The sequence below is a fragment of the Ovis canadensis genome, chromosome 14 (genome assembly GCF_042477335.2).
Source record: "Ovis canadensis isolate MfBH-ARS-UI-01 breed Bighorn chromosome 14, ARS-UI_OviCan_v2, whole genome shotgun sequence".
NCBI lineage: Eukaryota > Metazoa > Chordata > Mammalia > Artiodactyla > Bovidae > Ovis > Ovis canadensis.
Window position 1 is genome coordinate 29,713,932 of NC_091258.1, and position 23,556 is coordinate 29,737,487.

At 51.9% G+C, this 23,556-nt stretch overlaps 1 protein-coding gene across 4 annotated transcripts in view; it reads right to left on the reverse strand.

The window, feature by feature from the left end:
• Nucleotides 1-23,556, reverse strand: part of ABCC12 (ATP binding cassette subfamily C member 12) — a 60,698-nt gene that overhangs the window by 10,768 nt on the left and 26,374 nt on the right. For 2 of the 4 annotated variants that reach the window (XM_069550341.1, XM_069550338.1), the window contains 12 exons: nt 21,897-22,021; nt 19,778-19,850; nt 17,908-18,111; nt 14,535-14,669; nt 14,356-14,428; nt 14,201-14,272; nt 11,232-11,321; nt 10,429-10,532; nt 8,335-8,532; nt 7,499-7,725; nt 4,629-4,766; nt 1,026-1,212 (listed from right to left, as the gene is read on the reverse strand). In XM_069550341.1, the coding sequence (XP_069406442.1) occupies nt 1,026-1,212; nt 4,629-4,766; nt 7,499-7,725; nt 8,335-8,532; nt 10,429-10,532; nt 11,232-11,321; nt 14,201-14,272; nt 14,356-14,428; nt 14,535-14,669; nt 17,908-18,111; nt 19,778-19,850; nt 21,897-22,021 (1,626 nt within the window). Of the gene's footprint in view, nt 1-1,025; nt 1,213-4,628; nt 4,767-7,498; nt 7,726-8,334; nt 8,533-10,428; nt 10,533-11,231; nt 11,322-14,200; nt 14,276-14,349; nt 14,429-14,534; nt 14,670-17,907; nt 18,112-19,777; nt 19,851-21,896; nt 22,022-23,556 lie in introns of all 4 variants that reach the window. The other 2 variants (XM_069550340.1, XM_069550339.1) reach the window with 1 other exon arrangement.

The following is a 23,556-nucleotide window of genomic DNA, read 5'->3' on the forward strand; positions in this document are numbered from 1 at the left end:
CAGTATCAACAGGAGGAAGAAGAGTCAGGGAGGAAAAGGAGGAATTTCTCCGCTTGCAGAGAGACTTGACTTGACTCTCTTCCCAGCCTGAACAGAATCAATGGAAACAGACCACCACTCGGATTCGTCGTCCTAGAATGTCAGAGCACTGGGAATAAGAACTGCATAGGAACGGCTTCCAAAGAGAGAAACGTGAAGCATGTAGCCCGTGTCTACTCTATGCAAACTCAGATGGGTATCAGACCCAGATGGCCTGGGTTCAGATCCTGGCTCTCACACATGCATGTGTGTGATCCTGGCAAGTCTTTCTGGACCTCAGTCTCCTCACCTGTAAAATGGGGATTATGGCATGCCTACCTCATGGGTTATTGTGAAGATAAATGAGTTAATTTATGTAAAGGATTTAAAACAGTGCCGAAAATAGCGTGTATTTCCCTATTATCATTCCTTATTACTATTATTTCCATATTGTTGTTATTTTTCAAAAGAAAAACACCAAAGCAACTCAAAAGAGAAGTCAGTAATTATTCGTCATGGATATCGTGGCTGCCTCTCCAGTATTCCCTTCCCTCTTCCCACTGTGGGGCAGCTGTGTGACTTGGGGCAGGATGGAGTGTGACTCCCTCCCTTGGCCTAAGCCAATCATCTCAATCCCATCAGTTCACGAATTATCAATAGTTCTGGGATGCCTAAATTAATCCAGTAAGAGTAGAGCAAGGGTTTTTGTTCAGCAGCTGGAGCAAGAAAGACTCTCCTCCTGCTTTCTTCCTGCTAGAGCCCCTAGAGGCTGCCAGCCACCATTGTACAACCATGAAGGAAGTCATCATAGGAGGATAAAGCCAGGGGCCATGATCCAGCTGTGCCTGAAGCCCATACAGCTGCCAGACCTTTTAACCATGTGAGCTGCTGCGAGCCTTCTTTATTATTTAAGCCCATCCGAGTTAGGTTTTCTGTTATGTCCAGCCTGCCTGATACACTCTATGCCAGAGCCTCCAGGCCAAGCCCAGCCTTACACTAGGTGTTACCTGGATGATGTAAGACAATGACAAGCCTTTGGAAGAAGCACTGATTGAGGAGAAACTCAGGGTCACCAACAAGACCACAGTGAAGGTGACGATGTTCATGAGGACATCCATCCTTAGAGCAAACCACCTGAGAGCGCAGTTAAAGTACAGCAGATGGCTGCAGTTTTCATCATTCAGCACCTTGAACCTAACGTCAAGAGGTGAGACAAAACAGGAGCTCAGGTTGTGCTTCCATAGACTTAACGGTTAGGGCTACCCGAGAAATAGGGCAAGAGGAACTTTTAATCAAAGGCCAACACATTAGTACATAGGAATCTCTTACAAAAATGAGCATAGATCCAGACTCTAAAATCTGCCACCATAAGCATCTTTGATTTGCATGTATTTTGAGAAATCCCAGGTGGCAACAGAGTATGGTGCTGAGTGGGCTCTTTCTGTTTTTCCCAGAACTGGCAGCTGGAACCCATAGCTGAGAACAAAAGGGGCTGAGAACCTTATGTTCAACCTTCAAAGGACCCTTGTCTTCAGGGTAGCCATCCCCCAAAGGCCCAGTGGAAACGACTGTTAACCCCTTTGATCTATAGAGGGGGTGGGGGGAGGTAGAGGGAATCTCAGTGTTTGTGATGGTAGGGAAAGGAAGAGAGAGTGCTGGACTGATTCTCATCCCCAGTTCAGGGAAAGAAGATTCGAAGCAATTGCTTATAAAGCTGGAGGGAAAAAGAGTAAGCTGACATCCTGCACCCCTGCTGCGCGTCTCCTGGGCCAAAGAGGAGAGGGGGCACCGGGCAGAGCCACAGAGCAATGACACGGCCAGGGGATGGGGAAGACCCATCCCCGGAGCTGCTCATTCCCCAGATGTATGGAAGATGGTCCTGCCCGTTCCTGCAGTACCTAGAGTCGGGGTTCAGAGGGAAGATGGCATGTGGGGCTGCAATCTTGATGCCACACTGATTGGCATGAAGCAAGAGGCCCCACATCAAAGGAAAGCAGTGACGCTGCCAGGCAGAGCTCACAGAAGAACAAAGCAGAGCCCAGGGGCAGTGTCCAGCAGAGTGGCTGGGGACCTGGGTCCTGGCGGGGGCTCTCCCCTGCCACACCACATCTGCATGAGGAGCTGGCTCAGCAGAAATGAGCAGCAGAAATAGACAGTGGTCACCTGAGAGTGTGTCCCTCCCCTACTCCCCCACTCCATCTCCTTGCACCAGCCTCAGATAACCAGGCTCAGAGAAAAGGGAGGGGGCGTTTAATCCAACAGACCAGGTGCTTCCTAACAGCTACCCTGCCCCCTTGCCCGAGACATATGGCAACACAGCATGACGGCTCCAATTCTCTGAGCAGATGCCCAGGGGGCGGGGGTGTGTGTGCTATGACTTGTGTACATTTAAGAGTGTAATTTTAACTTAACTGAGCTAAACAGACCAGAAGGGACATCAATCACAATTGCCACTAAAGGCTCCCCTGACCTCCTGGGAAAGGGGCTTCTTCAGAACAACTGGTAAAATAAATTATTGGTAAAATTGAAAACCATTCGATGTTTAAACCCCTAAGAGCTGAGATTCCTCCACTGGCACAGTCATGACATCCTCAGGCACTGCTGCTCCATCCTGTTCTAAACCTCCTCCAAGGTTTCTGGCCTGAAACACCTCTCAGCACCCAGGCTGGCCCTGTTTCCACTCTAACTTACTTTCCTCAGTTAAAATATTCTTCCAAACACCATGATGTTTTTTACCATGTCGCTGTAAAGCCTACAAATTCAACTGACAGCTTGAGTGACTTAGGAGTCATCTGTGGTCTCCTCTGCGTGCTTGGTTAGGTTGTGCAGAAACAGAACCACTGGCTGGGGTCAAATTGGAATCTGACCTCAAACCTTTTTTTTCGTGCTGCAGCGTTTTTGTCTGGTTGCAAAAGCAACTCAGGTCAGAAGCCCAAGCCCTCTGGAAAGTCCATGACTGGAAAGAATGGATAAAGACGGCAGAGCCCATCAACACTGTGGGGGCTCAGCTCGCCTATAGGATCGTTCCGGAAACCTTGGAGGACAATCTGCTGGAAGACAAGGCTTGACTCTGTTGCTTGTTGAGAGTTGATGAATGGCCCACGACCAAGACACTGGAAGGGGGGTTGCAGGGCCCTTGACAGACGATGTTCAGGTCAAGCCAGTAACAAGGCTAGCTGCTGAATGAAGTGAAGACAGGCTGCAGTGCCAGGTCTACACTGAGGCTGTGGGTGGCAGGGAGAAAGAGATGCAACCTTTGAAGTGTACATTAAGCTTTTAAGAAAGGAAAGGATGGGGGTGGAATAAGAACATCCGTGTGGCAGAGACACTATGCTGCTGCTGCTGAGTCACTTCAGTTGTGTCCAACTCTGTGCAACCCCATAGACGGCAGCCAACCAGGCTCCCCCATCCCTGGGATTCTCCAGGCAAGAACACTGGAGTGGGTTGCCATTTCATTCTCCAGTGCATGAAAGTGAAAAGTGAAAGCGAAGCCGCTCAGTTGTGTCCTACAGATTCACCAAATTCCATTTTTACAGCTGGACTACATTTCCCAGCCTCCTTTGCAGTTAGCCGCACCCATGTAACTGAAATCCGGCCAGTGAATGTACACAAATGATAAGCACCTTCGCTGGGGTCCTCCACTCACATCTCTGCTCTTACCTTCCAGTTGGACCAGAGGAGCTGTGAGATGGAGGGACCGTGTGCCTGGGTACGGAGCAGAATCGCCGACCCCTGCCCCACGGACCTTTGTTCACTTACGACTTGAGGAAGAATGAGCATGTGTTAGCTTAGCCCCTAAAATCTGGAGCTGTTTGTTACCACAGTGAGCCTACTATGACTGATAACACAGTGATAACATGTGATTATATGGTGTTTTAGAAGTTTGGAGCTGGAGGACTCCAGAGAAATTTATTAATCTAGTCCTGGCATCTTAAAAAGAAGAAAACTGGTCCATCTATTAAATGAGATGTAATGTGGCCTTTTGGACTTCCCTGGTGGCTCAGCTGGTAAAGAATCCGCCTGCAACGTGGGAGACCTGGGTTCGATCCCCGGGTTTGGAAGATCCCCTGGAGAAGGGAAAGGCTACCCACTCCAGGATTCTGGCCTGGAGAATTCCATGGACTGTATAGTCCACAGGGTTGCAAAGAGTTGGACACGACTGAGTGACTTTCACTTTCAGAATGACCTTTACAAGGAATATGTAATAACATGAAAAAACTGCTTTTTAAAAATAAAACAAGACTAAAATGCTTCAGAAATAGAAAACCAGAAAAGATTGGAAGTAAATACACAAAAATATTACTAGGATTTGGGTTGCAGGCCTATGGGTGATTTTTGTTGTCGTTATTTTCTCCTATTTTCCTGAACTGAAAACATTCTACTTTTAGAGAGGAAAAATAAAACACATAAAGTGCCATGGTAAGCTTGTCATTGGATGAACTCAAGTCTTTGGGGGCCTCGGACACTGGGGAAAAAGGCTTAGTGCATAAGGGGCTCCCCCTCCATTCTACCAGCTCTCCATCTGGCCAGTCCCCATCCCTCAGACTTCCCTCCTCAGAGCCGGGCCAGCGGGGAGCAGAAGCCCGGGGGCAGCACAGCCCAGGACTCACTTGTTAACGCAGTCTTCCCTCCTGTTGTAGGCGTGGATGGTTCCCAGGCCCTGCATGGACGAGGTGATGTGGGAGAACCAGGGGGACCGGCTGATGTTCTCCACCTTCTTGAGCTCCTGGATTCCTCTGTGGAAGACGCTGCAGGGAGACCACGAGAGCCCCAGATAGGGTTTCCCAGGGCTCCCCTTGGCTCACTCAAACCCAACTGGGCGCTCAAGACAAATGTAAGACGGCCGGTGCCACCGAACAAGGGAGGAGGGGCTGGTCCGCCGTTCTCCCCCAGGAGCAGCCATCCCTGTGTGTCAGGGAGGGAGGGAGGGTCTCAGAAAGTCGAGCCACTCCTTCCTGCGTTCTCAGTTCTGAAGGCTTCCTGTAGCATGAGGGTCTCACTGCATGCGCTATGACTCTAGTCTTTTCAAAGACTAGAGATTTTCACACACTGCAACTCCTAAATACAAGCCAGCCACTTTGGGGTGCCCAGCCAAACAGAAAGGGCTTCCCCGACGGCTCAGTGGGTAAAAAATTCGCTTGCAATGCAGGAGACACAAGAGACGAGATTCCTGGGTGGGGAAGATCCCCTGGAGAAGGGCGTGGCAACCCACTCCAGTATTCTCGTCTGGGAAATCCCATGGACTGAGGAGCCTGGCCGGCTACAGTCCAAAGGATCGCAAAGAGTCGGACACACCTGAGTGACTATACACACAACCAAATAAAAAGGGATCTCTTCCAATTCTGGAGGAAAATCTGAATCTGGCATATCAACTGCCAGTGTGTGGTCTTCTAAAGGCAGTTTCAAAGGTAATTTTGAGCCATATACGAACATCATCTCCTTAGGAACTGACTTTAAAACCAGACTCTCCACAGTGTGTAACTCCCCCGGGCCCCAGTCAGTGAGAGATCACTGCCCTCAGCACGCACAGTGGCAGCTGACCCATGACAATGAGTGACCCAGGGCAGAGGAAGCGAAACCTCATTTGTTCAGAGCTCAAGTGAGCTGGTTAGAAACATCGAACAATTCAGTCTGGACCAGCCTGATCTGGCCTGTCTTACAGCAAATAAGAATGCAGTGCAGAGAAAAACCTTTTGCAAAGTAAATAAAAAACACAGAGAGGAGAACAGACAGGAACGACGGTCAAACACGTGGATTGTAAAAACGAACACTAGCCCAGGGAATCACTTTTCTTAATAAGACGCGGCACCCATGACGTGGGGGATTCTCCAGTGGCTCAGTGGTAAAGAACCTGCCCGCCAATGTAGATGTGGGAGACACGGGTTTGATCCCTGGGTAGGGAAGATGCCCTGGAGGAGGAAATGACAATCCACTCCAGTATTCTTGCCTGGAAAATCCCATGGACTGAGGAGCCTGGCAGGCTACAGTCCATGGGGTCACAGAGTCTGACACTGAGCGACTGAGCGGGCATGCACCTTTTATATTTGTAAAAAAGACCTGCAGACATCATTTTTATTAGATCATCACAATAAACCGTTGAGGCCAGACACGGAGGCCCATGTGTCCTCTCTCGCAGTCACCAAGGGGGCAGTGGGAGACGGAAGTGAGAGCCCAGCTCACCCAACTCCCAGGGCGCACGTGCTGGTTCCCATGGTGATGCCAGCTTCAGCAGAGGATGCAGTCTGCCTCTCCACCCATGCGTCCCTGAACTCACATTTCCCACTGTCGGCTGGCTCATCTGCGGACTTGATCCACAGCCTTGAACTACCCAAAACCAAACCCCTAATCTTGATCACCCTCAACTGCATCTCCTCCTGCGTCACTCATATCTGTCTTCACATTGCTCCCCATCTCGGATGCATCCTTGGCCTCTCCCATCCCCTAACCTCAGTGGACTCTCTTGGAAATGGCTTTAGGATCTACCTGTTTTCTGCCAGGACTGCTGCTGCCTATGTCTCATCTCTCAGTCGGACTCTGCCATGCAAGGGTCTCCAGTCCTATAGCCCTTCCCCGTTGTTTCTGAAGCTTCATCCACCCTCCACACTGTGGTCAAAGCAATATTTTGCGAGCTCAACTCTGAGTGTGGTGTCCCTGGATTTGTGGGCTGGATCCTTTGCAATCTGGGGGACCCTCTTCAAGATGCTGTGTGTCCAGTCCAAAGCAATTTTGCTGAGTTTTATTGAAACTCAAAGTTTGTATAACATTTAGGCAGCCTAGTCTCATCTGACCCTTGCGAGAACCCCTTTGGAAGAGGGTAGTTGCATGTTTTGGTGGTTACCATTTTAGAGATGAGGAGACCGAGGCTTGCAGCATTCCTTGACTTCTCCAAGGTCCTCCAGCTAGTTGTGCAGCAGAGTTGGGACTCTGGTGCAAATTTCATCTGATCTCTAATCCTTAGCCCTCATACAACACCACCAGCTGCCGGCTGAGAACTCCAGCTCATCCAGGACAGGGCAGAGCTGGGTTTCCTGGAAGGCTGGGACAGATGCTACCCTCCTGCTTTTCCCCAGGGTGAGTGAGAAGGTGGGCACAGGGACCACCCCCCCACCAGTGCCAAACTGACCACATCAGTGGTCAGATGGGGCTATTTCTCAAAGCTCAGAGAGACTGAGTACTGGTCTCCTCTCTCCTACAGTAGCAGAAACCGCAGAGCCCTGTGGTTAAGAACATAACATCAGTCAGAGAGCAACGACTGTGGCTACTTTCCTGACCTGGGACCAGTGACTTAATCTCCCAACCCTACCCACCTCTCAGCATGGCTCTGAGGATCAAATGCCTGATGTACGCCGAGCACTTAGCGCAGCACCCAAGTCAACGTGCTCCGGCATTCACAGAAGACAGCAAGGACTCAGCACCACCGGACACCACCGGTCCCTGCCCCGGTTTTGTGTGCTCCGCTTTGAACAGCACATCAACCTACCGTAACAGAATGAAGAAGCCTACAGCCAGGATGGCCAGGACTAAAAGGACAGCGGGAAACACAGCAGCCAGTGTCACGAGAATAAACAGCACCATGAAAAACTGCTGCAGAAAGCTCTCAGCGTGAAACGGCAGCCTCACGTCCAGCTCGTCCATATCCTTGGAGAAGCGGTTCATTAGCCTGCCGGTGGGCGTCCTGTCAAAGAAGCTCATGGGGCTCTCCAGGATCTGCAGGTGACCACGGAGAGTCAGGGTCGAGGTGCGCGTTTGGTGGCCGCCCCCCGCCTGCCAACACCCCGGGAGGCCTGCCCGGTGCCTGGGATCGCGAACCAGGCCTGAGTTTCCCTCCAGGGCCCGACATCCTGGGAAAGTGAGGCTGCGGCCACCGTGGAGGAGCGTGACGGGAGAGGGATTCAGCCTCCATGAAGGATGGAGGGATTTTGTGCCCCAGGGCAATAAAAAGTCAAGTTCCACTGTCTCTATGCGGCCTCCCCTGTGCGCTCCAGCCAGGGACCTCGCGGCCGCTAGGGAGTGAGGAGGGGGTCCCAGGTACTCAAGAGATGCTCTCTGGGCCTGCGCTCGCCAGCTTAACACCTGACCACCCTCACCTTCACCCCCAGCCCTGTCGGGTCCATGACACGCCTGCAGCTCCCCAGAGTTTGCCTTTGTTGTTGACAATCAGATATGGGAAACTCAACGGTAAGCTCGGCGAGCAACTGTGTCCACCCCAGACCCCAGCACTGCGTCTGGCGCATCGCAGGTGATCTGTATAAACCCTACTGACTGCTGTACCGGGATATGCATGCAGCCCCAAGGCGAGGGGCAGGGGGACTGTACCTTGTCAAACACTCGGTCATGCAGGGAGGAGGAGGCCATCAGTGTAGTCTTGGTGAACATGAAGCCTTTGGTGATGCCAAACACCAGTATGGACACCATGCTCCCTGGGTACACCCACTGGTACACCCTCGGCCCGGAGTCTGCCAGCACCGTGCCCACCTCGCACGTGCTCATGTTGCTGTGAGCCCCACACATCATCTTGAGAGGAAAACAAGAAGCACCAAGAACTGATCAACTGTCAAAAGAATAGGAATTTTCCAGAGAATGTTCCCGGGGAAAAGAAACTAAACGGACGAGCATAAATGTTAAGGATGAATCAGGTGGTAAAGTCAAGTCAGTTCCCTGCGGGGCTCTTGAACTTTGCGTGGGTCCTCCTGCGGGGCTCTCTGGGATGACAAGGGTGCCTGGCTGACGAGGCTCAGCACAGTCAGTGGAAAAAGCAAAACAGACAGATCAGACATGTACAGGACAGTCATCTTGGAAACCAACAGTGCCTTAGGGGACTAGAGGTGATGCTGGGCCAGGAAAGTCACAGAAGCAACAACATGTGGATTCCACAGGCTGGCTGTGCAGCCCTCAGGAGGCGCAGACAGGTCAGGGAATCAGGGACCTGAAGGCAGAAGCCACCAGGCCTTTGGGGAGACTCAGGAGCATCTCTGTAGGAAGGGTCAGCCCCAGGGCCCTCTTTCTTTCCTTTTCTGGGGGCGCACCTAGGAGGGCACTGGTTCACTGCCCTGGAGTCCCCAGGGGGTAGGAGGGAGTCTGATGAACCAAAGACTCTGGGAGGATCCAAAGTGACCCCACTTGGCTCCATCGTGCCCCAGGAGAACACATTTTTGCCTCCATTTCTGGGGAGAGGCCATCTCCTCCTCCTGAGAAATTGGCAGTTTCATTCTTTTCAGAGCTGTGTGCTAAAAGTCAAGACTGCCTTTGGGGCGCAAACAAGCATCTTCCTTCTAAATGCCATTTTGCTGATTACAGCCCTAGAGGAAATGTAAACCAGAGGTGGTGGCTGATGGATGCACATCCATAAAAGTGAGAGCATCCCTGGGGAGCTAATCGACCAAAGGATCAGCTTAAAGAGGAGGCTTCACTGTGCTGTGGGCTGTGTCCATGGTGTCTGGGGGTGGAGCCAGCACGTGGGTAGGCCGTCATGGCTGCTGCCCAGTTAGCCTAGCACTGGCCTCCTGGGGAGGCTTCACTCTGACTAACACCCTGGGCTCTCCAAGAAAAGGACTCTTCAGGAGCAAGCAAGGATCTGGGGGAATGTTCCAGAGGTGCCTCTCTTTCTGCAAAGTGCAGGCCATCCCCCTGAGACTGGTCTCAGGGAGCTGTACTGAACTCCAGGAGAGCAATGCCATCCTCTCCTCTGCCTGTGTCTTCCCAAGGCCTCCCCACTTTGGTTGTCATAGCAACAGCACTATACCAAAATGTAATCTTAGAGGATGGGGAGGCAACCTCACAGCATTTCCTGGGGGCTCCAGGAAAGCTTTGAAACCATGGGCCAAAAGCTGGGAGAGTTTCCAGCAGGCCTGAGGGAGAGTAGACTTATCAGTCCTCAAGAGGGGCCTGGCCTGGATGCAAGTTAGAGAGGCAGGGAGAGGCCTGCAGGAGCCCTGCAGCAGCTCCAGGCTGACTTTCGCATGTCCTCTTCCTTTAGAGGGACTTTGGGGAGCCAAGCCAAGTGGAAGCCACTAACATCAGATAGTGTCCGTGATGAGATGTCAGTTTCTCTTCAGAGACAAGAAGATGGAAATTCACGTTAGGCTTCCCCAGTCCCTCCCAGACTCTCCTTGGAGGTCCCTTACGACAGAGGCTGCAAAAAACTGACCCTATCCTGCCTGTGCGTGACTCCAGACAGGCTGCATTTGCCCGGCACAAGCTTTTTAGCCAATCCTTTAAAGTTCGAAAGTGGCACATACAAATTCAGATGCCCCGCTTGTCTTGAAAGATCAAAGGGGATTGCGGGAGTCAAGTTGCGTTGTTATAAGCCGCTGACCTCCGTCTTGTGGAGGGGGCTGTGGGAGGCTCATTGTGTTCAGACTCTCTGTTAGCAACTGACTCAACATTTGCCAGAGCCAAAGGGGAACTCACCTGTGAGCCCTTGTCTAACCAGACACCCAGCCACCAGCTGCTGAAGGCAGAGCTGCCGATCATCAAGAGGAAAAGGGACACCACGAAGAGAGAGAGCAAGTACCCTGCAGGGGAAGAGACAGGGCCAGGGGCTGCAGAGGCCGCGCGGCAGCGGCGGGCTCCTCTTCCTCGGGGTCCAGTCCTGGCGGGGAGAATCGAAGCCTATAGGGAAAGGGCTTCCACCCTGGGAACCACTTTCTAGGCTGACGTGACAACTCTGAGCATTAGGTCCCAGAAACCCCAATGGGGACATCTATTCCACCTGGTTGGAAAATGGATCCAAATGTCAACATGTTTAAAAAGGGAAAAACACCACTATTCACTGTAATAGAAGTGACTCACTGTTTTGAAAACAAACAAATTTTAAAAAAACCTGGTCTTGCTGGAGAGTGACAAGAAACGGAGCTATAGGTATCTTTTGCACAGGGCAGCGATTCTCGCCCTGAAGGCAGGCAACGAGCAGATGGCACTGCACTCGGAGATTAGAGTGCAAGGTTACACACGCAGCACAGCCAGGTCACGCTGCTGCTCATTCAGTTTCAATAAATAGTGTCTGGCAGCTTTAATGGAGATAAAGGATGATTCCATTTAAAAGGCCGCTTTAGCAGACTTTGGATTATAAGGGGAAAAAAATAAAATCACTGATAAACGACCCTAGCATAAAGAGAGCAATTGTTAGAGGAATCATAAAACATGAACCCAACAGTTTAAGAAAGAATTTTTAATGCAAATTAAATCAAGAAACCCGTTGTTTTCTACCAAACCTCCAGAAGCCTTAATGTACGTGTGATACGTTTTCCAGGTCACAGTTCCTTCCCGGGGGGACTCAGTCTGGATGAGCTGGTGCGGAGGAACTGTGGAGACAAACACGAGTCCTGTGACACCCCCAGCGGGGTGGCCCCCTCCCGCCCACCTCTCCACCCCCACCACTAAGGCCAGCTGTCATCCTTCCTTCCACTAGCCCTATGCTTTGAAATTCCCAACACACTTCTGCTCGTTTTATCCTGGTTGGTCCTCATGACGGCCTAGTGAGGCAGGGGGCTTTCAGTCTCCTGAGACATATTTATTAAGCAACTACTATGTGCTCAGAGTGCTGCAGTCCATGAGGTCGCAAAGAGTCGGACACAACTGAGCGACTGAACTGATGTGCTCAGCTCGGGGGAGACAAGGGTTGTCTTTGTCTAGCTCTACAGAAGCAGATCCTAAGAAGAGGATGTGAGCGCATGCAATTTACTCCGGAGCTAGAGGGTACAGGGAAAGGAAGTCAACAGCAAAAGGTGTCTCATCAAGGCAGCGCTCCCTGCTCCGCCCCCCTACCCACTTCCATGGGCAATGGTAGCTTATCTCAGCACGGAGAACTTTCAGACTGGGGCATCGCTACGCCTCAGAGGGTTTTCGCATGACCAGTGAGACCTGGGATGTTTCTACACCAACTCCCATTGGCATCCGGCGAGGGCTCCCCCCAAGGGGTTAATTTCCCCACACTTCAGGTTTGACCTGTGGCTGGCAGCTCTGAAAGAGCTCCAGGCAAAGGGCTGCAGGTGTGAAATGCCAGCTGGGAGTTGGGCTGGGCGGTGCAGACGTGCTGAGGGTACCCAAGCCGTCTACTACAGGGCCAACAGGAAGGTCTCCACCACAGACATCACACCATGAGAAGAAACCAGGGCATCCTCCCAGGTGGGTCCCTGGATCCCACCACGTGGCTCCCCCAAGTCCTTTCCATTTTCCAAGGTGTAAGGGCAAAGGACCACCAAGCTCCCACTGGAGCAACGTCCAGAGGTGCAGGTATGAGCTCCCAGCAGCCAGGAGTGAATGCACGTCTCTCCCCTCTCCAGCATGAGAGGTACGAGAATGTCGGCTCCGAAGGAGCATCCTATGCTTATGCCTGGCTCTTGTAAACAGAGATGATTGGAGCCTGACAAGGGGTCCCCCCTGCGCAGGGCTCTTGGTACCCTGCCCCAGGAAAGAGAGCTCGCATTTCAAAGGTGCCTCTGTGAACAGAGCTGCCATTATCCCCTCTGCCTGGGAACACTCGCTCGGGCTTCTTTAAAATGTTCAGCCCGACTTTTGCTCATCACTGTGTCTCCCTCTGGGGCTGCAGCATGCAGGGGTCGCCTTGATGGGTCAGCAGAGCCTAATGAACAGCATCCTGGAACGTTAAAGGACCTGTCAGACCCCCTTGCAGTCCCAACCCAGTCAGCTCTGCTGCTGACACTGCGTACCTTTGCGGGCTGTGCCGCCTTCAACTCTTCCATCCCTACAGCTCTCAGAGCATTCAGCTTCACACCTTCCCTTTCCTCTTCAGAGAAGGGGGTGGGGTGAGGAGGAGAAGAGGAGCAGGGTTTACTCTCCCCACAAGACCCCGAATCCTCAGTAGCCTGGAGCTTTCCTAGGAAAGCATGGAAGAGACTACCAGGGCCCCACTTCAGCCTTGGCCGCCTCCAGAGCGATAAAAATACATTGTCCAAATGGGCATGTGTTTGTCACAAGCACCATTAATGGTGCCAACTTCCATCGATGTGAAGACTCACATTTTTTCCCACATTTTAACATCTCTGAAATCAGGATGTGCCCCGTTCGGTAGCATGCCATATCATTTAATTGGCAGAGACTTTTCTTAGTGGTACATAAAATGACGCTGCTCTTAAAATAGATGGCATCTTAAATGTGATGAAATATACTAAGGTTTTTTTTTTTTTTCCAGCCACACATTATTGAGGGGCCTTGCTGTGGGCGTGTTTAGGAAGGTGCATTTTGATTCCTGTCTTCTCAGTGCCCTTCGAGGGGCAGGGTATAGAGCAGGTGCTCAACAAATGCTGACTGGATGAAGGGATGAAAGGCGGCAGAGTCTAAGAAGGAGACGGAGTTTGACCCGCCTGGTCCTTGGCAGGTTTATCTCCCACATCTCTTCTCTCTACATTCCTGGAATTACCCGTTACCCTCGACCCCAAATCCCCCTGCTTTCCCCACCTTTTCACCAGAGTGTCCTGGGCAAACTCCTACATATGCTTAAAGGACCAGTTCAAAGGTCACCTCTTCTGGGACGCCCTCCCTTCCTGACTTCTTGCTCCCACTTCAGCTCCCTATTCCTCTGATCACATCTGCCCATGATTATCCTTTTACCTATGGCCCCCACCGAACCAAAAGATCCTGAAGACAGGGGCAGTCTAGCTTAGTGACTGGCATAGAGTAGAATGCTGAGTCCTTATTTGTGGGAAGAATGAATACCCTTACTCCACCGCGATCTCCTCTCTGCTATACAATTCTTTCTCAACACTCAGCATAAAAACTGGGAAACATCTCATCTCCTGTGTGTGCATTGTTTTGATTATGCACATGATCTCTCTGCATTGTTTCGATCTTTCCAAATAACAATAACAACAACTAATAACAATCATAACTATATGTCAGGCACTGTGCTAGTCATTCTATGTAGAGTTTCTCTTGTAATCTTTGCAAGAACCTATGAAGTTGGTACTCTTATTTCCCCCGTTTTATGGATTAAGAAACTAAGGTTCAGCATGGCCAAGCATCTTGCTTCAAAGTCCTAAAACTACTAAGTGGTTGAGCCAGAATTAAAACTCAGGGAGTAGAACCCCAAGGCTTACACTACAGTAAACCACACAATTCCAGCTGCCCACAAAGGACAGCATGCCTGCACTTCTCTATCCCAAATGGTAGATGCCCAACAAATACTCAAGAGTAGGTAACTGAGGGAATGAACAGTAAATACCTTTTATGTCTACAAATTCTGATTCTGTTTCAGATTCTTTTCCTTCACGTTTCTCATCTCCTGGAGCCAAAACTAGGGTGAGAAATAAAGAAAGATCTGTGTCCACTCATGAGCCGTGAGTGATAAGAGAGGTGTGATGGGAACTCTGATTGTACCAGCATCTTCATTTCTCTCAGCAGGGCTCTCCTTCAGGGCTTCCACCGCCGCATCGTACATGTGCTCAGGATCCTAGAGACAAAATGAAATTCCTCTGAAAACGAAATGACAGAACTTCAGGCCAGAAATTATGAGGGGAGGCACCCAGTCTCTTGCACCCAAGTAGGGAGAGACTTACCTTGAATTGCAGCCCACGGAGATTGTGAATCAGTTTTGCATAGTGTCCCCTCTCCTCCATTAACTCCTTGTGGGTTCCCTTTTCACAAATCTCCCCGTCTTCCAACAAGATGACTTCATCACAAGACTCTAAGAACTGCAGGGATATTAAAGCAATCTACAGTGAGCTTCTGTCTTGGAAAAGAGAGAAGAGCATGGTGCTGGACTCCTATCCAGTAGCGTCCTGGGCTCATGTGATCCAGGGGGTCCCGATATTGGGAACACTGATATTGAGGGTCAGATAATTCTTAGTTGGGAGTGAGGTGGGGACTGACCTGTGCATTGCAGGATATTTAGCAGCCTCTCTGGCTTCTATCCACTAGATGTTAGGAGCACCCTCCACTCCCAGGTTGTGACAAGTAAAAGTGTTTCCAGACATTGCCCAATGTCCACTAGGAGATAAAGTGGCCCCCAGTTGAGAAACACTGACTTAGTGCCTATGTGTCTCATGAGAGCAAAGGGGGCCTTTAGCTGTCACTGTGAAGCACGATGAAACCTCCTCTGCTATTGGTCCCTATATGAGCCTCCTTGCTAAGAAATCTGATCACGGGAACTTGGAGTATGAAATTAACAAGGCCACTGAAGCCATGATTTGGTGGAGAAGGAAAGCATGACCTCAGCGATGGCTCCCCTCTGTTGTAACGTTACAATCCCTCCTCGCCATCCTTATCCAGCCCAGGAGATGCAGCCCATGGCACAGCCCCTGGCCTCCAGGCCACATTACCTGGCTTGAGGAGTTTACACCAGCCTTATCTGTACCTTCAATGATAGCATCCTACATTTTGTCCAAAGCACTTCTGTTTTTCTGATTTGAGTTCCTTTCATTTCTGTATCATGCCTGAGATCAAAGAGCTGCTAAGAGGACTTTCCTTTCATTTTGGAATGAGACTAAGCTCTCCCCATAGGATCAGCCCATCTGGGGGCAGGAAGACCCTCCTAGAGGTGGACAAGATGCTATGAGATCTAAGATAGTTCAGCCTAAACAGGGCTTTGCAATTAAGGTGAGAGGTCTTCCCTTGTACTTTGGGGTTCACACAAGGGTTCACTTGATGCTCTTGATTGAAACCCTGAAAGAAGTAGCTACATTTGGTCCCTCTGCATCTGTTGGGGTTTGTGGGAAAGAAGCCAAATGACAAGTTTTTCTTGGCCTTGGACAGCTCCAGCCTTTCTGGCTTCTTTGGACTAACTGCCTGGTTCCATGTCCACTTTCCCAGACAGGCCACGGAGGAACAGCTGGGTCTTAATATCCAGTTGAGACACTTTCTGACAGAAAGTCTCTTATCTCTGCACAGCATCTTCTAATTTTCAAAGCCTGATTTCATCTCCTCTCTGTCTCCCACAGTCCAATCAAGAAAACAGGCAGCATGATTATCAGCCCATTTCCCAGATGGGGAAACTAAGGCACAGATGTGAGAGCACACATCCCAGCCCCTGACACTCCCGGTGAAGCCCCTCTGGCCAGTGAGCTCCCAGTTCTCTTCAGGGAGATGGAGAGTGATCTGCGCAGCTTTGTTCTCCAAACACAAAATCTGGCCCTGGGTTGGATGTCAGCAGTCGGCCGCTGGCCTCATTTCATTTGTTTCCTCAAGTTTCAGAAGAGCAATTGTCCAGTCTGAGCACCCAAAAGCATCCAGATTGCCTGTGGACCCCCGAGTGAAAGTAGCCGGGGAAATGTTCTGGAAAAGCCCAGGGGGCTTCAGGTCCGCCTCTGAGCTCCTCCTTCCCATAAAGGATGACCGGATTGAGACTCCGGCGCCATCTAGTGGCTGCCTGTATTTTCAACACGCAAAAAGTAAGATGACATGACCTTGGTGAAAAATAGAGTCTCTGAGGAGACTGAACCTCCTGGGATCTAGTCTGAGGTCATTCTGCTGGTGAGCAAGGTTCAGAGACTGGGCCAGGGCCAAGGCCACGTTGTACCCCTTGAGGACTCCTGCACAGACAGCTCTGACCCACATCCGTCGGACCCTCCAGGAGGATAGCCCTTCCCACTGCCTGTGGTCTCCAGGGACTGGAGCCTCACGGGGCAGAGCTGTGGTCACCACATTTAGCTCCCAGGCTGGGTGAGAGCCTGTTCTGAGTCACCTCACGGGGGCCCAGAAGAAACCCAGCCTTGTCCACACCCTGCCCCTGCCTAGCAGAGGAACAAGGAGCTCTTATCTCACCCGCCCAGCTAAGATGCTTGCTGGAGGTGATGGACACCACTCGGGTAAACCCCATACGCTAAATGCAGATGCTCGGTGCTTCTTCTGAGACAGAGAGGCAGAGGTCGGGGCAAAGCCACAGGTATAGGAAGGCCTGGTTTTCCTGGTCCTTGAGAACCCGGCCTTCTTCAGCTAGACCTTTTGGCCACTGACAGAGGAGCCTAAAGATGCTGGCTACTGCATCCGGTAACCATGGCAACTTCACATGCTGTCAGCTCGGAGCCCTCCCCCAGCTTGTCTTACCCTTGCAAAGGCCGGGAGTCCCATCTCTTACTCCTAGTTTAACATTCCCCCCGAGTCAGAAGACAGGACTTCTGCTACCACTGCTCCAACTGACTTCTCATTATAGTCCAATGCTGGGGGCTCTCTCCTCCAGCAACACACACACACATGCACACACAGATGCACAAAGCACACCTCTGGGACTCACTTACCTACTCCCTGTAGATGAGCCAGGACCGACCTAACTTATCTCAGGGTGGAGAGGGGTCCTGAACCCTTTCCATGGGGCTGACACAGTAAGTACTGCCGCCACTTTGCCAAATTCCCAAGCTTATTCAGGGAGTTCAGTCAGTCCCTTTTCTGGGCAATATTCATGTTCCTAAGCCTGAGAGTGGCTCTGAGTGGGGAGAAGCTTCTTGCCTCAGGCCTGAAGTCCTAGTCTCCAGCCCCTTTCCCCTAGGGAGTGATATAAGGGGCATCTGAACCCCGATCAAGTGTTCCGCATCTCCTGTCACCCCCTACCCCTGGCCTCAGGCCTGCCCAGCCCTTGATGGAGGAGAAGGCTGTTCCTACCAGGCTTCCCACCTCCCCACCATCAGTGATCCAGAGCTGGAGGAGGTGCCCCATGTCAACCCCACAGGTAGGGGTCAGGTATTCCTGGAGAATTTCCCTCTGATGGATGGTCTTGGCTCCACTGAGCCCAAAGGTAGGGTAATGGAGGCCAAGCCCAGAGAGTACTGGGCAGGGCTCCACGCAAGCCTGGATGGCTGGGGACCATCACAGTGTCCCCTGCCCCTTCCCTGACCTGGTCCAGGTGAGGACTGCAGGTTTAGGCAGAAGAGGAGTCTTAGCGAGCATCAGATGCCACACTCATTTCATGGCCTCATGGGTCCTGCTGGTCCCAGTCACCTGCAGCTGGTGGGTCACCAGGACAACGGTCTTCCCCCTGAGCGCCTTCTTAATGCACTCCTCAAAGACATGCTTCCCCACGTGGGCATCCACGGCCGACAGCGGGTCATCCAGCAGGTAGATCTCATGATTCGAGTAGATGGCGCGGGCCAGGCTGATCCTCTGCCTCTGCCCCCCAGAGAGGTTGAGGCCCCGCTCCCCAATCTGTGGACAAGAGCAATACTACGGTCCATCATGAGGCCCCATCTCTCACCCCGCAGTCCTTGGGGACCAGGAGCTTCCTGGAGACTCTTCAGCAGACCGCACATTACTATAATCCAATTCCTCCACCCCCCTCCAGAAATGCCCTGGCCATACCAGGTACCCTGAGCAGTGGGAGGCTCCACTTATGCAGGAAGCCTGGTGAGCAGTGGCAACTAGGGAAATGCTCCTTCCAGTGTTGAGTGAGGGGTACCTGGCTCACAATACCACCACCCCAGTACAACCCCATAGGGAGGGCTTCATCTTGACCAGTAGCACCAGAGGGCATTGTTGAGCAGGAATCTCTCATTGTGGAGCAAGAAAGCCAGGAGACAAGTGAACAGGGGGGAGAAGTGGATGGGAGCAGAGGGTCAAGCAGGGGGTATCTCTATTTGTCCACATGTGGATCAACTTTTCACTCCCACTAGGCAACTCTAAGCTCTATGAAGAAAAGAGATGTGTTTGCTTTGTTGACCATTACATTCCTAAGGCCTGGCACCACGCCTGGACCAGAACAGGTGCTCAGCAAACATTTGTTGAAAAGGTGAAAAGCCTAGGTTGCCTGCTTGAGGTGATTCTATCCAACTGACCCCAAAGCGAGCCTCCAGGACTTCAGCCAGGCGTTGGACTGAGTGCTAGGACAGGATATGTGAAGTCAGACAGGAAGAGTCCCCTGTCTCCCGGGAGCTCACATCTTAGCAGGGGTGGGCAGTTTTAGTTCACATAGTAATGGCACAAGGGAGATTTTAACAGGTGCCGACTGAGAAGCATAAATGGAGTACTCTGGGGCATATTACTTTAGACTCTGGGACTCAGGGAAGTCTTCTCAAGGGGATGGATTTGGAGTGGGATCTCGAATGGTGGTAATCGGCAGGAGCAGAGGTCTAGACCCTGGAAGGGAGGGCGCAGCTAGGCAAGCACGCAGGGGTGAGTGAAAGCAGACGCTGGCAGTGGCTTGGGCCTCGGCGGCTATGGCGGCCCTTCCCCTAATGCAGGCACATTGCGGCACCAGCAGAGTGACAGTGGGCTCTGAACAGGCCTTTCGTCAGATGCCTTCCTTCTCCGGGCTCCTGGCAGATCGGAAGACTGCGCGGAGGGCCCACTGGGATGGGGAGACAGAAGGTGGCCTGGGGGCTTCCCTCAGCCACCTGATTGGCAGGCTCAGCCCCCGCCCTTTAAATGAACACCTTTCAGGGGAGATATCTGGAGATGACCCTTACACTCCTGGGCAGGTGAGGCCGCAAAGCAGGAAGGGGCCTCTGAGCATCCAGCCACAGTGCTGTACCTCCAGCCTCTGTCTTTGGAGGACAAGCCAGCCTGGGAGGTGGGGAAGCAGCTGTTGCCAGAAACCATCCCTGAGATGGCAGACAAACTGGAAGTGACCCCAGGAAAGTGGCCAGGCAGAGCCCAACCCAAGTGGAGCTGGTGTCACACCCATTGTGGTATCTCCCAGGAAAGGACCCAGGTGGAGAACACAGGATGGTAGAGCCTGACTTTCCCCACCTCTCCTGGGACCCTTCAGTCCTTGGGGCACCTGGATATGATGGAGCCAGAGCCGGCAGAGCTTCAGCCCAGTGGGCATCTGGGCTGCTACCCACTGCTGTGGGGCTGAGCTCTGGGTCTTACTCACCTCGGTCAGGTCTCCATAAGGAAGGCTGCTCAGGTCCTCCTGGAGGGCACAGACGCGAACTGCGTGCTGATACCTGTGGGAGCAAAGCTCGAGGTCAGTACAGTGAGAAAGACCCCACGTCCATGCAGCCCAGGGTGGCTCAAAAGGCACACTGGTGTCATGGGCAGGCAAGGAGGTGGCTGGTTGCTTGATCTTTGATGTCCGAGGGCAACTCCCTCTTGACTTCTTCCCGCCTATCTGATGCAGAGTTGATTCGGGAGGATCCCGGTCCCTCCCCTCACAGGCTTCCTACCATTTGAGAAAGATGAAATCAGTGCACACAAGACCTCTGAAGGGAAAATTACTCACGGGGGTCAGAGCAGGGAGTCACCAGTGAAGGCTGAGGTCACTGGAGGAGACCTCCCAGGGGACGCAAGACTGCTGATGGACAAGAAGATGCACGTGGGTGGCACCAGCAGACAGTGAGCAGGCAGATCACAGGTCTGCACCAGGCTCGGGACGCACCTGATGCCCTGAGCACTGCCCCCATGTGTCAGCTTCAGGGCTGCCCCGCCTGGTGGCTGAGACCATTGGCTTTGGAATCAGAACAACCTGGGTTTGAATCCAGCTGGGTAACCTTGAACAAATGACTATACCTCCCTGATCCTCACCCTCCACTCTGTACATTAGGTTAAGAACTCATCGGGTTGGGAGAAGTGGGAACGCTGTCTGATGCTCAAATTCTCCATCAGCAGTAGTTACAACTGATGTTATCACCTTGGCCAGTCTTTGCCTATGAGCCTCAGGCTGTTCGGGACATCTTCATCTTGCCACCTCCACTCCCATCTTAAACTTCCTCCCACCCTCCTGCTTCCCTTGGTCCTGAGAGTCTCAATATCCATCCCAAGAGCAAAACCTCTGCTAGAGACGCCACACACAAAGGGTGCTCAGTCCATCCTTCAAGGCCCAATTCAAGCGCCACTCTCTCTTCCCTCTTGTGGTCTCTGCTGCCTCTGAACAGTCTGGCAGCCTCCTGCCCTTGGCATATTCCTCCTCGGCCCATTGTCACTTCTGTGTGTCTCCTACCACGCATTCCAGACTTGAGCGCTTGAAGGCCAAAGACATGTCTGAGCCACCCCGGTGGCCCCCCTGGTCACGCACAGTCCTGTGTCTTGCGGGCATTTGGTAAATACTTGCATTCTGATGCTCTAAGAGATAAAGATAAGAATCCCTTCCTCTAGTCTGCCCCTGCGGAGAGAAGCCGTTCCAGACAGGGCTCGGAGGAGGCCCAGGAAAAGGCAGGCCAGGAGATGCTGGGAAGAACCGTGTGGCCAGTGCTAAGGACTCCCTGACAGAGCCTCTTGACAGCAGGATGTCATGACCAGGGACGAGGAGGGGAGGTAACATCTCTCCTGCTGAGAACCCATATGCTGGCCAATGCCAGCCAGCAGTTATGGAGGTTGGCAGGGTCAACTCTCTTTGGCAGGTCAGCTCTCCTCTCTGGGCCTTAGTCTCTTCTGTTAAATGGGGATACGATGCCAGAGTCCCCCTAAACGGTTGGTTATGGGATTCTAATAAAAGAATGTATGTGGCAACAGATCAAATTTGGCAAAGAACCTTAAGAATGTATTTCTAGAGCTTAAATATAATGGCCCTATCCGTGGATTCAAAAATTATGAATTTTGTTTTCATTCCTTTCATGTTGAGGACATCAACAGCAACATATCCCGACAGCTCTGGTGTCAGTTAATAGTTTCAGGGTTGATTAATTGCATACCTGCTGCACACGGTTTCAAGGAAAGTTCCTGTTACTTGGCCTAAAGCAAAGCTGTCAGATTCCTCTTTCTGCAGTCAGACACCATATGCGCTGCTACAGAAAACCTCAGAACATATGCTACTCTGCATTGGGATGGAGCGCTGATTCCATTCATTTCTGGGAGTGTGATCTCAGATCTGCAGAAGGCACCTCTCCTGAACTCTGGGATCAGGAAGAAAAAAACCAGCACCCTTCCACATATGATGAATGTTTAATCAGAACTCATTAAAGAAACCCACTTAGCAATCATTACCCATGACATCAGCCTCTGTAGCAGAGTGTACCAAACACAAAAGTACTTCACACTTTCAAAGTTAATATTACCTTCGGTGATCGTACTTTTCTCCAAATAATATGTTTTCTCTCACATTTCCATGAAAGATCCATGCTTGCTGGGAAACATAGGCCAGAGTCCCACTGACGGCCACAATCCCTTGTTGTAACTGCATCTGAAGCAACAACACCAGAGAACGCTCAGGAGCCAGGCCTCACTGTCTTCTCCTCGGGGCCCTGTTGCACTTTTGCGTGTGTGCATAAGTGTGTGCTAAGTCGCTTCAGTTGTGTCTGAGTCTTTGCGAACCTATGGACTGTAGCCCACCAGGCTCCTCTGTCCATGGGATTATCCAGGCCAGAATACTGGAGTGGGTCACCATGCCCATCTCAATCCCAGGGTAGCAGCTTCCCTACCCAGGGACTGAACCCACATCCCCTGAGGCTCCTGCATTGCAAGTGGATGCTTTACCACTGATCCACCAGGGAAGCCCCGCTGGGCCTTTGCCACTTGCTTATTCCATGAGCACAAATTCTGAAGGCAGGGAGGGTGACAGGATGTCTCGCCATACACAAAGCCCAGCTCTGCTGACCGAGGCACTCAAACACGTTTGAGAGGCCAGGTGGGAAAGTTCCAGAAGGGGCAGAGGCAGCCCCTGCATGCTGGAGTACACAGGCTGTGTGGCTGCTGTGGACACCATGCACCTGTCCCACGGCAGCTGGATTCTGTTTTCTCTGGGACGTTCCAAAGGAGCAGGGCAAGAGTAGAAGTTAGAAGGAGGGAGATTTCACTCCCACACACCTCGAAACTCTCCAAAGAGGGATCAGGGTGAGGTCATGAGTCCCCCATCACTGGAGGTACCTGAGTAGAGGCTGGTTCATCTCTTACAGGATTTCGTGGAAAGGATTCCAGGTGGAGAATTAGGTTGAGTCACCTGTCATGCACCTGCCGACTCTAGGGTTGTCACAGAGACACATGCCAAATCCCAGAGCACAAGAGGCTGAGCAGCTCACCTGCCTCAGTCCCTACCTCTGCCTTCAAGCAGGGAAGGAGCTGTCACCCTTCCTACAAGCGAGCCAACTGAGGCCAGCAGAAGTCACCCTGTTTGGAGAGGCTCTTCTGAGCCTGGCATTCCCCTGTCTCTGCTGCAGGCAAAGGCAGTTGCACGTCCCAAGCTCTTTTGGAGCATACAGTGAGGGGAAAAGGGACTTAATATTTTCCCTGAATGTTTCTCATTCACTTGGGAAGCCTTGGTAACTGTGAACGGTTCATTTACTGTGGATACAGTGAAAGGCTTGGCCATTTACCTGGGGTCACGCAGCTAGAAATAGCAAACAAGGGACAAGGGTCCCCTCCCATTCCTACCACGAGGTGTGCTCAGGTTCATGCATCCACTCAGCCCCTCCTCCAAGGACCAGCACCTGCTCTGGGCAGACGCTGGGGAAACGGAGGTGGATCTAAAGTTCCGGCAACTTGTGGGTCCTCGGGTGCTTCCCCGCCAAGCCGCCTGGCTGGCCTTTCTAATCAGCGCAGGCCAAGCATGTCATGAGAAAACCGTGGGTTTAATGACCCGTCTCTCCCTTTGACCAAGATGGAGCTCCAGGCAAGAAAGCTCTCACTGCTTAACTCCGCGGGCAAAGCAGAGAGAGTGTGGAAGGTCCGGTCCCTCAGGCCTGGAGCTGCCAAGCGCATCGACTGCCTGGGACTCACTGT